The sequence below is a fragment of the Pogona vitticeps genome, chromosome 2 (assembly GCF_051106095.1).
Source record: "Pogona vitticeps strain Pit_001003342236 chromosome 2, PviZW2.1, whole genome shotgun sequence".
In the NCBI taxonomy this organism is placed as follows: domain Eukaryota; kingdom Metazoa; phylum Chordata; class Lepidosauria; order Squamata; family Agamidae; genus Pogona; species Pogona vitticeps.
In genome coordinates, this window is record NC_135784.1 from 115388025 (window position 1) to 115403388 (window position 15364).

Genomic DNA, 15364 nt, shown 5'->3' on the forward strand with positions numbered 1-15364 from the left:
CCTTCCCCTTCTCTCTGCGCCCGTTTGGAAACAGTAACATGCTGATCCTGAAGGGTACAATTAAGCTTAGGGACACTGCAATGAAATGTTCAAATGCTGTGCTGGAATTTCTCTCCTTTAAAACTGAAGGCTTTTAGGACCTCTACAGACTTCATGCACAATATTTGCCAGTGCAGCCAATCGAGTTACTAGATTGGATATTATGTCTGGTACATGGCTATCTTTGTACTACCTCAGGATCCACTTGCCTTGCTACCAGCATTTTTTCAAACCCATGCCCCATGGAATGAGCAGCCCTGTGCACAAGAAGGGAGATGGCTGCTTACATGTTGTTATATACCATCAAGCCAGTTCTGACCCATATGAATGAGTGACTTCCAAAATGTCCTATCATTAGCTGCCTTGCTCAGCTCTTGCAAATTCAAGATCATGGCTTTCTTTATGGAGACTTCTTTTCCTGCTACATTCAACTTTTCTTAGCATTTTTATCTTTTCCAATAAGTCTTGTCTTTTCCCAATGTGCCCAAAGTATGACGTCAGTTTTGTCTTCTTTGCATCCAGAGAATTCAGGCTTGATTAGATCTGTTTGCCTTTCTGGAAGACCATGATATCCAGCACCATTTTTCAAACAAATCAATTCTGTTCTGTCATCTTTCACATCCATACATAGTAATTAGAAATACAATCATGTCGATGATGTTGGCCTTGGTGTCTAGTGATACATTTTTTATGCCTTATGTTCTTTTCAGGTTCCTTCATAACCACCTGTCCAAGTCTCAACCTTTTATTTCGAAGGTATAGAACATCTTTTACTATTTCTGTTCCTTCATGTGTTTACCTTCAAAGTGCTTCAGTACTGTATTGAACTGTGAACTCTAAATCAGTGATCATTTAGCTACTAATGGGGAAGAGGAATCATGTTCATTCTATTTTTAAATATCCATTATGGATGAAAAACCTTTCACGGATTGCTGCCTTGTTGTGGCGAAGGGGCTTGAGTAACTCAGAGAAGCTATGGGCTATGGCGTGCAGGGACACCCAAGACGGACAGGACATAGTGGAGAGTTCTGACTAAACATGATCCATCTGGAGTAGGAATTGGCAGTGCCACTCCAGTATCTTTGCCAAGAATGCCTCATGATCAGAAACAAAAGGCTAAAAGATATGACGCTGGAAGATGGGGCCCCCAGGTTGGAAGGCATCCAAGATGCTACTGAGGAAAAGCAGAGGACAAGGACAAGTAGCTCCAGAACTAATGAAGTGGTTGGGCCAAAGCCGAAAGGACGCTCAGCTGTGGACGCACCTGGAAGTGAAAGGAAAGTCCGATGCTACAAAGAAAAATACTCCATAGGAACCTGGAATGTAAGATCTATGAACCTTGGGAAGCTGGATGTGGTCAAACAGGAGATGTCAAGAATAAACATTGACATCCCGGACGTCAGTGAACTAAAATGGACAGGAATCGGCGAATTCAATTCAGATGATTATCATATCTACTATTGTGGGCAAGAATCCCGCAGAAGGAATGGAGTAGCCCTCATAGTCAACAAAAAAAGTGGGAAAAGCTGTAATGGAATACAATCTCAAAAATGATAGAATGATGTCAATACAAATCCAAGGCAGACCTTTCAACATCATAGTAATCAAGTTTATGCACCAATCACCAATGCTGAGGAAACTGAAATTGACCAGTTTTATGACGATTTACAACACAGTTCTGATGATTTACAGAACTGACACCAAAGAAGGATTTCTTCTCATTCTAGGGGATTGGAATGCTAAAGTAGGGAGTCAAGAGATAAAAGGAACAACAGGGAAATTTGGCCTTGGAGTTCAAAACGAAGCAGAGCAAAGGCTAATAGAGTTTTGTCAAGAGAACAAGCTAGTCATCACAAACACTCTTTTCCAACAACACAAGAGGCGACTCTACACATGGAAATCATCAGATGGGCAATACCGAAATCAGATTGATTATATTCTCTGCAGCCAAAGATGGAGAAGCTCATTACAGTCAGCAAAAACAAGACTGGAGCTGACTCTGATCATCAGCTTTTCACAGCAAAATTCAAGCTTAAACTGAAGAGACTAGGAAAAACCACTGGGCTAGTCAGGTATAATCTGAACTAAATCCCTTATGAATATACAGTGGAAGTGAAGAACAGATTTAAGGAACTAGATGATACCCACTATGATGGCAGAAAGTGAGGAGGAATTAAGGAACCTTGTAATGAGGGTGAAAGAGGAGAGTGCAAAAAACGGTCTGAAGCTCAACATAAAAAAAAACTAAGATCATGGCCACTGGACCCAAATGGAAGGGGAAGATATGGAGGCAGTGACAGATTTTACTTTCTTGGGCTCCATGATTGCCGCAGGTGGTGACAGCAGCCACGAAATTAAAAGACACCTGCTTATTGGGAGGAAAGCAATGACAAAACTTGACAGCATCTTAAAAAGCAGAGACATCAGTTGGCCAATGAAAGTCCGCATAGTCAAATCTATGGTTTTCCCGTAGTGATGTATGGAAGTGAGAGCTGGACCATAAAGAAAGCTGACCACTGAAGAATTTATGCTTTTCAATTGTGGTGCTGGAGGAGGCTCTTGAGAGTCCCCTGGACTGCAAGGAGAACTAACCTATCAATTCTAAGGGAAATCAACCCTGAGTGCTCACTGGAAGGACAGATCCTAGAGCTGAGGTTCCAATACTTCGGCCATCTCATGAGAAGAGAAGACTCATTGGAAAAGACCTTGATGTTAGGAAAGTGTGACGGCAAGAGGAGAAGGGGACGACCGAGGATGAGATGGCTGGACAGTGTCTGCGAAGTAACCAACATGAATGTGACACAACTCCGGGAGGCAGTGGAAGATAGGAGGGCCTGGCGTGCTCTGGTCCATGGGGTCACGAAGAGTCGGACATGACTAAACAACTAAACAACAACAAATGTTTTGTAGCATGGGATGGTTAGATACCCTAAAGCAAGGAGTGGCCAAAGTCCAGCCCTGAGACTATATGTGTTCCCCAGCTGTTTTTGCTGCCCCAATCCCCGTCAGACATCCTCAATTTCCCTTAAAGGCAAACTCTGCAGTGATTCACCTTGATTCACTGAGATTCAGCACAGTGTTTGGCACACCCTAAACAGCCACCTCTGAAAACTGGAACTGGGCCATCTTATCTGCTTGCTTTGTCCTCCCTCTGCCATTTTTCCTGGTCTATGTGGCCCTCAGTGGATAATGACAGCATAAAATTGGTTGTGAAGCCAATGAAGTTTCCCATCTCTTCCTAAGGTGAACAACGTGAAAATCAATAGAACATATTCAAACTAAGAAGGAAAACTATTGTGTGAAACACCTTTCCACTGACTAGTGTGGTCAAGATGTGTTTGATTCCAATTCCCTTCAGTCAGTCCAACAAATCTGAAGAGCACCATGTTGGGGAAGGCTGTCACAAAGTGACTAAAGAAAAAAGTGAATTATTCTATCCTAAGTATATTTCAAGAGCACACCAAGTTCAATATGCAAATTATCCCTTCTTCCTCTTGACCTTACACAACTCTGATTCAATTACCAGAATTTTTAAAAGTAATTTCCTAAAATCTATAGATGTATTAAATAAACCGCTTGGCAAAGCTTCCACCCATCAATTCTATTACCCGTAAAGGTCAGCCTATATGGACATGATGTCCTGTTTTGGATAAACAAGGCTGAACAGCCAAGAGCCTAGTTTTGATTATATCTAGACAACTTGCAGGTACAAACAGAAAAATACAATTGTGCATAAGAGGCAGAAAAAGGAAGGAGAGTGGTGCGTAGGAGGAAAGCAAAACAGAATGAAGCTCAACAGGAAATGGTTATTGTAATTTTGAATTATGTTAATCATCATCATCTCAGAACTGCAGAGCTGGAAGGGACCCAATGGAGCATTGAGTCCTGCCCCATCAAAAAGGCACAGTGGGGAAGCAAACGCCCAACCAGATACTAAACCACTGAGCTATCCAGCAGCTCCTAGCAAATTTGTGCTCAAGTCAAAGATTTAATATCTTTACACTCCAATCCTATGAACACTTAGTTGTGAATAAGTTCCATTTAATTCAGTGTGAGTTGATTCTCAGTCAACAAGCATAAGACTATTATTGTGGTTTCTAATTTTTCACTATTGTTTTCAATGCATCTTTTTTAAACCTTTGAGGGCTTTTTTTTAAAAAAGATAAATGGTATAACATTCTATACATTCATACATACAGGTATGCATAGACAGATAGATAGATAGATAGATAGATAGATAGATAGATAGATAGATAGATAGATAGATAGATAGATAGATAGATAGATAGATAGATAGACAGACAGACAGACAGACAGACAGACAGACAGACAGACAGACAGACTCCACTATTAACTATTTCTACAGTGAAAGTCACTGAGATACCGTTATAATAGTCAGTGAGGAAGCTGCTATTCAGCATCCATAAAAGTCCATAAAGCTTTGTTTTCTATGTGTGGTGTTAATGTCACACATACAGATGGAAACATATTCAAAGGAGCATTTCTGGTAAAATATTCACAAATGCTATGCAATATGTAATTAGCACTACAAAGGTGATAATGAAGAACCATGACAATCTACTGTCTCTACATTCTAAAAATCTACATTGCCAACATTATCAACAAACTAAAATTGTACATTACTCATACTGTTCTGCTCACAAGGATTAATATCACTGCATAATTGAAATTGTATAATTGCCTTGCTGAATGCAATCAAGATTCATCTAGGAAAGATTTCTATTTTCAGAAGCAGTCAGCTAAATGGGGTACTCAGAAGCAATGGATGTATGAGATGGCTTCCACTTTGGTATGTGGCTATCACCCAGAATTTGGACGCACACCAATCCAGGGATGGGCAAATTCAAATGGGCCAACTGCTTGATGGCCATGTACTCAATTGGGGCATGGACTAAATGGCTTAGTGGGTTTTTTTCCTACTAATTTTTTCTATTTCATATTTTAAACACTGTATTAACATTCCTTAGTATTAAGCAATAAATTTTCTCTCACGAACCCACTCAGACATAAACTTTAATTAAAATAAATTGAAGATTACATTTAAATCATTCTGGAATAAATGTAATTAATTATAGAATACTTGTAAATCAACTTAGAGAATCATAGGACTTTAAAATTGTTTAGCAGCAACCGGCTGATTAGAAAGCAAAGGCAGACAATGTCTGCTTAAATAACAAAGGCTTACAAAGGCCGTTTAACTGACAAAGGTTGTTTAAGAAACAAGGGATTAAGAAATGGAGGGGTAGGGGTCTGTAATGAAAAAATCGTTATGTCTTCTTTCAATCAGTACTTAACACTCAATAAACCTGATTACAGTACACTGCCAATCTAGAAATTTGGTGCTGAATTTCAGTGGCAAATTGGGACACTGATTTAAAAAAAGAAAGAAAAGAAATCTGGACAGCACTGGAAGAACCTGGGAGACCACAAAGAAGAACTTGGATCTACCTGTGGACAACAGGCTGCACTTTTCTTGCCCCTCTTATAGATGAAGGTTCCATTTTGCTACCTTCCCATTTCCGTATAACATTCCATTTGGCTAAACTGCCACCGGACAAATGATTTTGCCTCTCCCAGCTTCTGGTGTCTCCAGGATCAGCATTGTTCGAGGTCAGCCATTCTCAACCTTTTTTTTTTTTGACCATGGCCAAAAAACTATGAAAGAAATATAGACCAAATCGAGATTATGCACTGTAAGTGGCATGATGAACCTTACAAGGTGGGGTGTGTAGCCTGTATAATTAACTTGTAATGTAAACCACTAAGCAAGAGCTTAAAGCGCTATGGGGCAGTAAGCAGCATGTTTTGTTTGCGTGTGTGTGTGCAAAATTGTTTCCAGTCTATAGCTCCCTTCAAATGTGCCAGGGACCCAGGGGACCTTATGGCCCCCATTGAGAATGGCTGTTCTAGGCTACACTTCGGTTCCTGGGTTGTTGTTTGTAAAGCAATCAAGATCTAATACTTACTGTGAAAACAATGTCCTTGACCGAACTATGAATTTAAATACATATTCAAGAGCTTTCAGGGTCCTTAGTATAGGTTCACACTGTTCTCCTCTGCAGGAAGTATCCAAGTAAGTCTTCAAAACTGTCATTAGCTTCCTGAAATAAGGATGATGTGTTAGAGAAAAACCAACTTTGGCCACAGTCACACCAGTAAAATGTATCCCTTTTTTTCCTCACATCTTTTGCTTTCTGTATAGTCACACATTGAGGTCACGGGACATATATCCCATGATAGTGGTTCATATGTTTTTTGCTAGTTTCACCTTTTGGGGGGGGGGGTAAATGAGTTGTGATACGTTCATCTACACCCCTGCAAGGTGGGTTTTGGCCGGCCAGCACATCATCCAAGAGACACCAGTTTGCCCTCCATCCCTCCTGCTCTCTGTCCCTTTCCTTTTTGAAGCCCTGCATGGGTGGGGGGTGGTCTAGCGCATGAAGGGATTATTTGCTGGGGCTTTTCCCCTCCCCTATTATTCCCTGGGGTTGAGACACATGCCAAGGTGCCTCCCCCTTGCACACCTGCACAGACACAGACACACCCACCCCATTGCCCCTGATGGGATTAGCCATTTGGAAAGTACAAAAGCTCTTTCTCCAATCTTTCCCAACTGCAGCAGAAAAGGGTCTCAATGCACATATTCCTTGTGTGGAGAAACAGAGCAAAGTGAGAGGGGGAGGAGCCTTGAGCAGAGGGATGAGCGAAGGGGGGCACCATCTCATGTGACATGTGAAGCAAATGGAATAAGGAGCCACCTCTTCAAGGAGAGAACCGCTCAGCTTCATTGACCTTGAGCCAGTGTTGTCTCAGAGCTGTCATGGTTTGCCAGTCAGGAGGGGACTGGGGATTGGCTTCTCTTTTGCGTGCCTTCATAAAACCTGACCCATCTCTCTAATATCCACCCAGCCCCTCTTCCCAACCCAGACTGCCTATGCAGGGTTCCTCAGATCACCGAAGCTTGCTCTTTGTGATGATGTTAGAAAGCCTCTTGCCCATAAGTGCTAGGGCCATCTATTGCTGGCCACATAGTGATCTGTGCCTTCCCCCCCCTCCATTTCCGCACTGCATTACCCTCTATATAGGAGAACCAATAGCACACTGTTGTACTTCAAGCTGCATTTGACAGAAGAATACCAAGGTGCTTTTCCATTTGAAATTTTTTTAAAAAAAAGAGAGTTGATCAAAAGTAGGTGGGGAGGTGGGACCGCAAACCAGAAGTAAAGGAAATGAATTGGTTTAGGAGTACACACTGAATGCAATGTTGGTAGTACTGTGCTATGAAATGCAGAACAAAAATAGTAGTAGTCTCCCTGCAGGCAGAATTTAATGAGGAGATAGCATGGAGGAGGGACAAAAGAATCGATAATGGCCATGCATTATCTGAAACCCCCCCCCCAAAAAAAAGAGTCATGAGGAGTAACCCAGAAACATTTGGTAAGTGTGACTGTAGCCTTTGCCACACTAGATTGCTAAAAAGAGTAAAGTGGCAAACATACATGGTTGATCCAATAATATGACTACATTTTGTTTTATTATGTTATAATTCCAATATAGATTATTGCACCATTCAATAGAGGGGAAATCGCAGTGTCATGACCTTTCTTTCCAGCTATTGTTTCTATCTGTCATAAAGGATGGCCTTGGCCCACAGCCAGTCATTGCAGTGAAAAATATTGGAAGCACAGTTTAGGGGTGGGAATTGTTTAGGTCAAACAATTCACAGTTAGTTGAATTGCCTAGAGTTGCAATAACTAAGTTTATTCAGCATGAGAGTGTTTTGATAAGGACTATGACAGCGATGATAATGATGATGTGCCTAACAATGGTGGTGATTATGAGAAAAACAGAAAAGTACATGGATGGAATCACAAATTGCAATGAAAACAACTGCTATGGGTTCCCTTTTAAAACAGTGGACTGGATCCTAATTGAAAATGTGCTAATAGCTGCTTGCCTGGGAGTAAGCTCCCTTGAACCCAGTAAAACTGAGTCAGTTTCTGAACAGACCTACATAGGGCTTGCACTGCTAGCTTGTTGTATTTCTTCACCATGTAAATCAATAGAATTTAAATTACATCACAGCTAATGTCTGTATTGGTTTCAGCAGGACCTTTGATCAACTCTGGATCAAATTAGCTAGAAAATCAGACCTACTTAAAGAAAATATTTAAGCATATATTCTGCTCTGTTTTACACACTCATATGGACACACAGAGATAGCAAATGACTCCACAGACCTATCCAGTGGAGGACAGTGGCAGGGGGGAAAGTAACAAATAAGCCTCACATAGAACTAGTACATTTACTCAGCAACAAAACAGACCTTCATGCACTGAATGAGTTTATGTATTAGACGGTGAATAAATTCTGCTGAATTAAATAAAATAAAATCTGCTGAATTATACTGGGAAGCCCTTAAACAGTTGAACAGGGGACCCTGCTACAGCTTAGTGTTCATGCCATTTTAGGCCAGATCAGATTCTTAGTCTTTCTCAGTCCAGGAAAAAGGACATCCAACCACTTCTGTAGTAGATTTATTTCACAGGGCTGGTGTTCAGGTGAAAGCCAGCTGAAGGTATGTGATACATTATCCATCCTGTGGATCTAAAAAGTATAACTCAGTTCACCATGTGACTAGCCCACAATGTGGAGAAACCGCGTGGTACCACTATGACAAGCTGCCAAGAACAGAGTCCTAGTTTCCACTTGATACAGGCAGTCTGTGTGGAGAATTCTGCTATGCACTAAACTTGGATGGGAGAGAAATCACCCTGCAGGTGGCTGGCAGACTACATAGACTGGGTCTCACTTGGACTCTATGAGAAAGCATCTCTGCCATTTCATATTAAAACACACGCACATACTGTACATCCTTAGCAAATGGTTTCAGCAGCAACTGATGAAAAATGAGCCGGGGCTCTTAATATACCATATACCAACTTCCTGTCCTTTTAAAAGTTTTTGGCACACTTTTCAAGGAAAAGCTATTGAATAATTACAGAATTTTCTGGCTTGCCTTCTTTTCCACTCTCCAAGATCAATGTGGCAATCTATAAAAACATACCGTTATTAAATATAGCAGCTTTGTAAGGAATGCCTATGTTAATTTTATGACAAGCTATATATATTATAAACCTTTATTGACCTTAGAGGCAGAGGTATCCAAAGTTTCAGGAAGGTATAATGTCCAGTTGTGTAACCCAAGAAGTTTTTGGATGGTAATACCAGGGACTGAACAGACTTTTGGAAAATGAAATGTGGGTTGTACATATGTCCTTTATTCATAGTGATGCAAACTATTATAAACTTACTTGTATGCTAAAGTTGCACTGAAGTGTTGCTGTATATAGGCCTCCAGTACAGTATTGAAATGCTGAAATTTCCTATCAGCAATGAGCCCTATTATATAAATCTGCAAGAGATGGATAAGATTAGTGCTTTTGTACATCAAATATCAACTGTGAAACCACTTTTTCAAGAGGCAAAGTTTACAGTGGTCACTTTGAATAAATATATAAAAATTAGGCGACTGATTGATTGACTTAAGATACCCACTTTCTTCCTTATGGGTAGAGCACATCTATGTAGTAGTTGAAGTCATGTAAAATATGAAGAGCAACTCTCTCTTTTTTTCAGTTTTAAGTTGTTTCATAAAACAGTCCATAGGTCAAAATTAATGAACAACAGAGAGGATGTGCCCCAGGATTTTGTGTTTATAATATTTGATATATTAACACTTACCAGGGCATCAAAGACAAGAATGTCATACACATCACTGTGAGAATGTTCCATCATGATATTAAACAGGGCATCTAAAGTATCTTGGAGGAACTTTAAAAAACAAAGCACAGAAAGGCATGAAAAGAATGACCAAGCTGTTAATCATTTTGTCATAGTGACAGGATATAGATACTACAGAAAAAATATTTTGATTCCTTTAAGCACAAAAAGATTCAACCAAACTCCAGGGACAGTTTTTCATGCCTCAAAGAATCCATCTTCCCAGCTCTGTCACATGGAGCTCTAACACATCTTTGAACATTTATTTTAGTCATAGATGTATTTAACTGAAGCATGTACAGCAGTGATTGTTTTAATACAAAATATCGCCTGTTGTTTACATGGAATTCATATCTCACATCTTCCAAATGGCAAGACTGTTGGTTTATCTGTGGATTTTTCAGGACCATACTGCAACAGAGACGGTTATGCTATAGAGTCTCTGAAGCTCTGGTTAGCAATTTTTGGTAAACGGGGATTCACTGTGGAGCCAATAATAAACTAGGCAGTGGTATAAATTGAGCATTCTCACCCAAAGACTTAAAACACAAAGCTAGGGGAAGAGGGAACAACGAGGAATTCAAGACCTCTCCTTCCACTACCAGGCCTGTAACAACTTCTCTTTCCACTACTGCAGATCCTCTCAGTCTCCATCATGACCAAGATTTCTAGTTAACTGAGGATGGACAGGATAGACCATTCCACAAAGAGAAGGATTTCTCTTTCCACTGCCATTCTTTCTGGCCTCTCCCTCCCTCAGCGTTGAGCCAAGAAGACTGGATGAGAGGAAGAGATCCTCTCAGCAGGCAGAAATTAGCCAACCAGCTTTCAGATGCCAACTTCTATTACAACCTTTCCCAACCTTGGGCCCCCAGCTGTTGCTAATCTTACTGTTACACCTATTAAATTAGATTTTCATGTACTGCTGAGAAACGTGCGTTTCAGATAAAGAAGCACAACGTGGACATTACAGAATAACTTGGCCAAACTGAGTTCATTTCTAAGTCCATTAAATAGATGTTTACTCCTAGAAGAATACAAAGTATAATTTTGCCCTCTTCTTTGGTACAATTATTACACTGTGCAATTTTCTTCCCAAAGAACAAGTTTCCATAGTCAAAACCTGACGTGCATGGTTCTTCACAAGAAAACAACTTGCATTTATTTCCACATGGAGCATTAACCAATAGTACATTCAAATTTTTACCATTAACACAAATATTTCCCAAGATAAGATAACACATATTTTGGGTTCAGAGTTAAGTATAATTTTCATGACTATTAAGGGAGAAGGGGAAGATAATCATGGCTTTTACAATTCTCATAACTATGTAAGCCTATCCTTCTCATTTACATAGGCAAAAGCAAGTTGCCTTTAAATTGGCCTTGATATTGTGCTTACTATAAGATAATCGTGCATTAAAAAGTAAAGCCTTGAATCAAGGCATCTGTGATGGTTACAAACTGCTACGTCCAGAATGTTGATACATTTGGGGAGTGCTAAAGCAGCAGCTTGCTGATTCTACTTTAATCAAGGTGAGTGTCCCAGAAGAATATTTGTGTGAGGCTTTGGAACAAGAGAAAATGGATTATTCTTGCTGCATAGCTCTTGCTGCATAGCAGAAGAGCTTCTGCCTTTCCTTGCAGTATTCTGCCCTCCACATAGCTTTGATTTCTTTGAGCAATCAAGCCAATCTCAGTGAAAAGCATGAAGAGAGTGCCATCAACCCCAGGGATCCTTGTGTCATTTCCTCATTTGATACATGTACAGAGCAGACAGGTTAAAAAATAAAAACATCTCTGCCTAGCCATTAAAAGTCTACTTCCATGAAATGTGGCCATGGGCTTCAGAAGAGAGTAGTTAGCATAGAAGAGCCAGCCACTAAGAGGTCCTGCTGCATGGGTGACCTGCTGTAGAACTTAGACTGAATTCTCCTTGGGAGAGCTCTTGGTTGTTACAAATCAGAACACATCCCTGGTCTGTCTTGATTTCCGAAAGCAAAACACAGCCATTGAAATTGGGACCCAACTGGCTAGGAAGCTTGCAAGGGACTATTGTAATCATACAATCATGCTATTTCCCCAGGCTGAGGCTGGTGCTAAAATTAGTACCCAGATGGGCAAAGCTAAGAAAGATTGGGTTCAGTGATACAGTAGCTCTCTCATCCATGACCAAGGTGTGATGCAACGGTAAACTAGGATGTATGTGAGTAAAACCTTGCTTCCTGCATCCTTTTAGGCAAGATTAAGGCAGGGATCACAATGTTCCTCTCCTCACTAGTCAGAGCAATGAAGCATTTTCTGGAGTTTTCAATAAAGTATACTCTGGTTTCTCTTCAGATCGCATAAATCTTTCGCCTTTTACTAAAGAGTTTTCATAATGGTGGCATAACCATGTTTTGTGGGTGAGAGAATATTTTTTCCGCACTTTTTCTGCAAAACCATTCAATCTGTTAATTAATTAATATGCCACCTTTCTCCCCATAAGGGACCCAAAACAGTTTACAGCAGGTAAAACAACAGATTTAAAAAAAAAACAGTATAAATATCACATTTTAAAAACAATTAAACACATATTCAAATTTTTTTTAAGCCAGTTTACTAATTGCCAAATTAAGATGATCATTTCCTTATTAAGAATCTGAAGCACTAAATTGGTTGCTGGTGTATTTTTTTAAACAATTTGCCAGTCCTTCTGTCCTTGCTCTGTGCTTGTGGGCTTTCCTTCTTACTAGAAAGGCTTTATACAATACAGCAACTTTGAGAGAGAGGAAAAAAGGCTCTTTGTTGTCCTCTCAGCTGGAGGAAAGGAACACTGCTGGACTTTATAATTCCTCCTGCAGTGTTTCCTCATGTCAAAATCAGTTGAAATCAATGAGAACTTGGGAAATTGTTGGTATTTTATCCATCCTTATTGTGAACTAATCTAGCATTCAGCAATAACACGAGGGCCAAGGGCAGGCCAAGAGACCAAGCAGGGATACAGCAGGTAGAAGAAAGTAGTGGTCTGATCTCCCTTCCCTTGATTCATCTGACTCACTGCATGTAGCAACTGAAATGGGGGTTCTAGTCTCTCCCTTCCTTTGAATTATAACCAGAGTTTCCCAAGTACACCTATAGTCAGGCAGATGAACATGATTAAACAGTGAAAACACTGTTGTTCATTTACAAAGTCAGAGTGAAAGCCAAAGGGGCAAACCTAAGACAATAAAAGTCAGGAAGAAAATTTCTTAATCTGTCCCTCTTGATAAGAAAAACAGCCAAAAAAGCCTGCATCTCCCACAAAGTATTTTCATATTTTCCTTCAGCACTTTTTCTGATGCAATTTAAATAATCTGGCCCTTTATCTCACAGTGTCCAGTTCTCTGGTGGCGAACATTTCAGCAACCCTTGGGGGAGGCAGTGTTTGCTGGGTGGAGGAAAGCAAGCATCTACCAGTTGAGCCCCTTTGTCTGCTGCTTGGGACACTGTCAGTGGAACTGAGCCATTTGAAATGAACAAATCTCTCCCATCTGCCCAGATGATTAAGACACATCTTCTTCAGTCTTCTCAGCTGCTTTGAAACCTACGTCAGGTCCAGACACCATAGGTGACTAATGTCTGGAGCAGAAAGGGGTGCAGCCTCTGTGTGTATATGTCAGACCTGCTTAGCACTCCTGCTGAACACAGTACATCAATTCTTAAAGGATCTCTAGAGGTTAAGGCTGGCACTGCCATATTGTCTTGACATGCAACATGTTGACCTCATCATGATTTTGTGGATAGTGCTATATTTTTCCACACTTTTGAATATGCCTGTAGGTCTGTAATCTCTGTTTCAAAGGATGGCTACAAACAGAGGAAAGCAGAATCCGGGCACTTCTCCATCATAACTGGAACCAGATGCAGCAAACATCTCCTCTCCCTACAGCTATCAACTGCAACTGCACGAGGGTTATCTTCCTGTAATGCTTAGTTGGGCTGAACAACCAGTTGGTGGCAGAGCGACAGTTACATGTCCAGGCTGATACACAAAAGGATCAGCTGTTTGCTTGCAAACCAGCTTGGGAAAGCAACTTTATCACATGACTGTAGAAGCACTGGGCAGATGTGGAGAGCAAGGAATGAGTGAATGAGATGAATGAGATACGTCCATGGGGAAACACAGGAAGTTCTTGGTGATCGTAACATAACAGGGGCACAGCTTGCCTAATCCACAAGGGATAGGAGGCATACTTTAGAAAAAGAAAACAAGCCTGCATTATTGGAGACGGAGAAGTGCAGTCTTTGTCCACACTCCATTGGCCATCTTAGACTGTCTCTTGCATAGTTTTCAAGGAGCAGTCCAGCCCAATAACAGAAACTTTAGCTACTGGAGTAGAAGTAATCGAAAAAAAAATCATTTTAACAAAGTTGTTTTAAGATTTCTCATATAGATTATGGAATGACTTTGAACTGCAACACTGGGCTCCTTGATTTATCTATAGAACTAATAGACTGCTCAATGTTTCATAGTAAGCACTGATATTCTTAGCCTGATGTATGTACTTAAGGCTGGACAGCCAGCTTATGTATCAGTATTTCCAATCCCTCACATTAAAAAGGGCCATATAAATTCTTATGATGGACTGATATGTTAGGCCCATTCTAAGAACAACCACAGAAATCACCTCCAACTCAGCAGAGAGAACACTGGAAGTCATGGTTGGTGGAGAAAGTCTTCTGGCTCTTCAAACTGTTGCACACTTTAGATTCCCCCCCCCCCAATACCATCCACTACACCACTGCAGTGTCTTTAAAAGCATAACTGAGCAGAACATACCTTCACAATTTCTTCCCCATCCACAATCTTCAGTTTTTCTAAGTTTTCCTGCAAGAGTTCGGGCTTCATCCGCCACTTCAAAAGCCCCAGCAAACCCACTGCAGAGAAGAGCACTGATATATTCAGGGCACAGAAAGAGATTACTTTTCAAGTGTAACATGGAAATCCTTGTCAGAAGCTTATACTCTTACCGTTTTGAGTGAGCTTGGTTGAACAAACAAGAGTTGAAATGGCAAAGGAATCCCTTGAGCTTACGGAGAGCCCTCCTACACTGCTTGAACTGCGACTTAAGGTTGAGCCTTTCGATTCTATGTGGAGGCGGGAAGAAGGGAGGCTCAAGTAAGCACTGGCATCTTCCATTTTCTTATTATCACCCTTAAAAACAAGGCATGGGTAAGAATCACTGGAATGAGTTAGAAAAACTGCTGTAGTAGACTATGTCTAGATGGGCAGCATATAAATGCAATGAATAAATGAATAAATGAATGAATGAATGAATGAATGAATGAATGAATGAATGAATAAATAAATAAATAAATAAATAAATAAATAAATAAATAAATAAATAAATAAATAAATAAATAAATAAATAAATAAATAAATAAATAAATAAATAAATAGTTTTGCTTTGCTTTTTTCCCCCACATTGGCATAATTTTAAAAATAAACATTTTTAAATTATTACTTTAACATTTGGGATTATGACCCAGAGAAAACTAC

General features: G+C 40.2%; 1 protein-coding gene and 1 pseudogene across 2 annotated transcripts in view; one reads left to right on the plus strand and one right to left on the minus strand.

Annotated features, from left to right (window-relative positions):
• DOCK2 (dedicator of cytokinesis 2) overlaps positions 1-15364 on the minus strand; it is a 386088-nt gene that overhangs the window by 299860 nt on the left and 70864 nt on the right. For both annotated transcript variants that reach the window (XM_072990261.2, XM_020780495.3), the window contains exons 18-22: positions 14836-15019; positions 14645-14742; positions 9805-9894; positions 9375-9475; positions 6027-6161 (exon numbers count right to left, since the gene is read on the minus strand). In XM_072990261.2, coding sequence (XP_072846362.2) covers positions 6027-6161; positions 9375-9475; positions 9805-9894; positions 14645-14742; positions 14836-15019 — 608 coding nt within the window. The remainder of the gene's footprint in view (positions 1-6026; positions 6162-9374; positions 9476-9804; positions 9895-14644; positions 14743-14835; positions 15020-15364) is intronic.
• LOC140705257 (U5 spliceosomal RNA) lies at positions 12164-12286 on the plus strand (annotated as a pseudogene).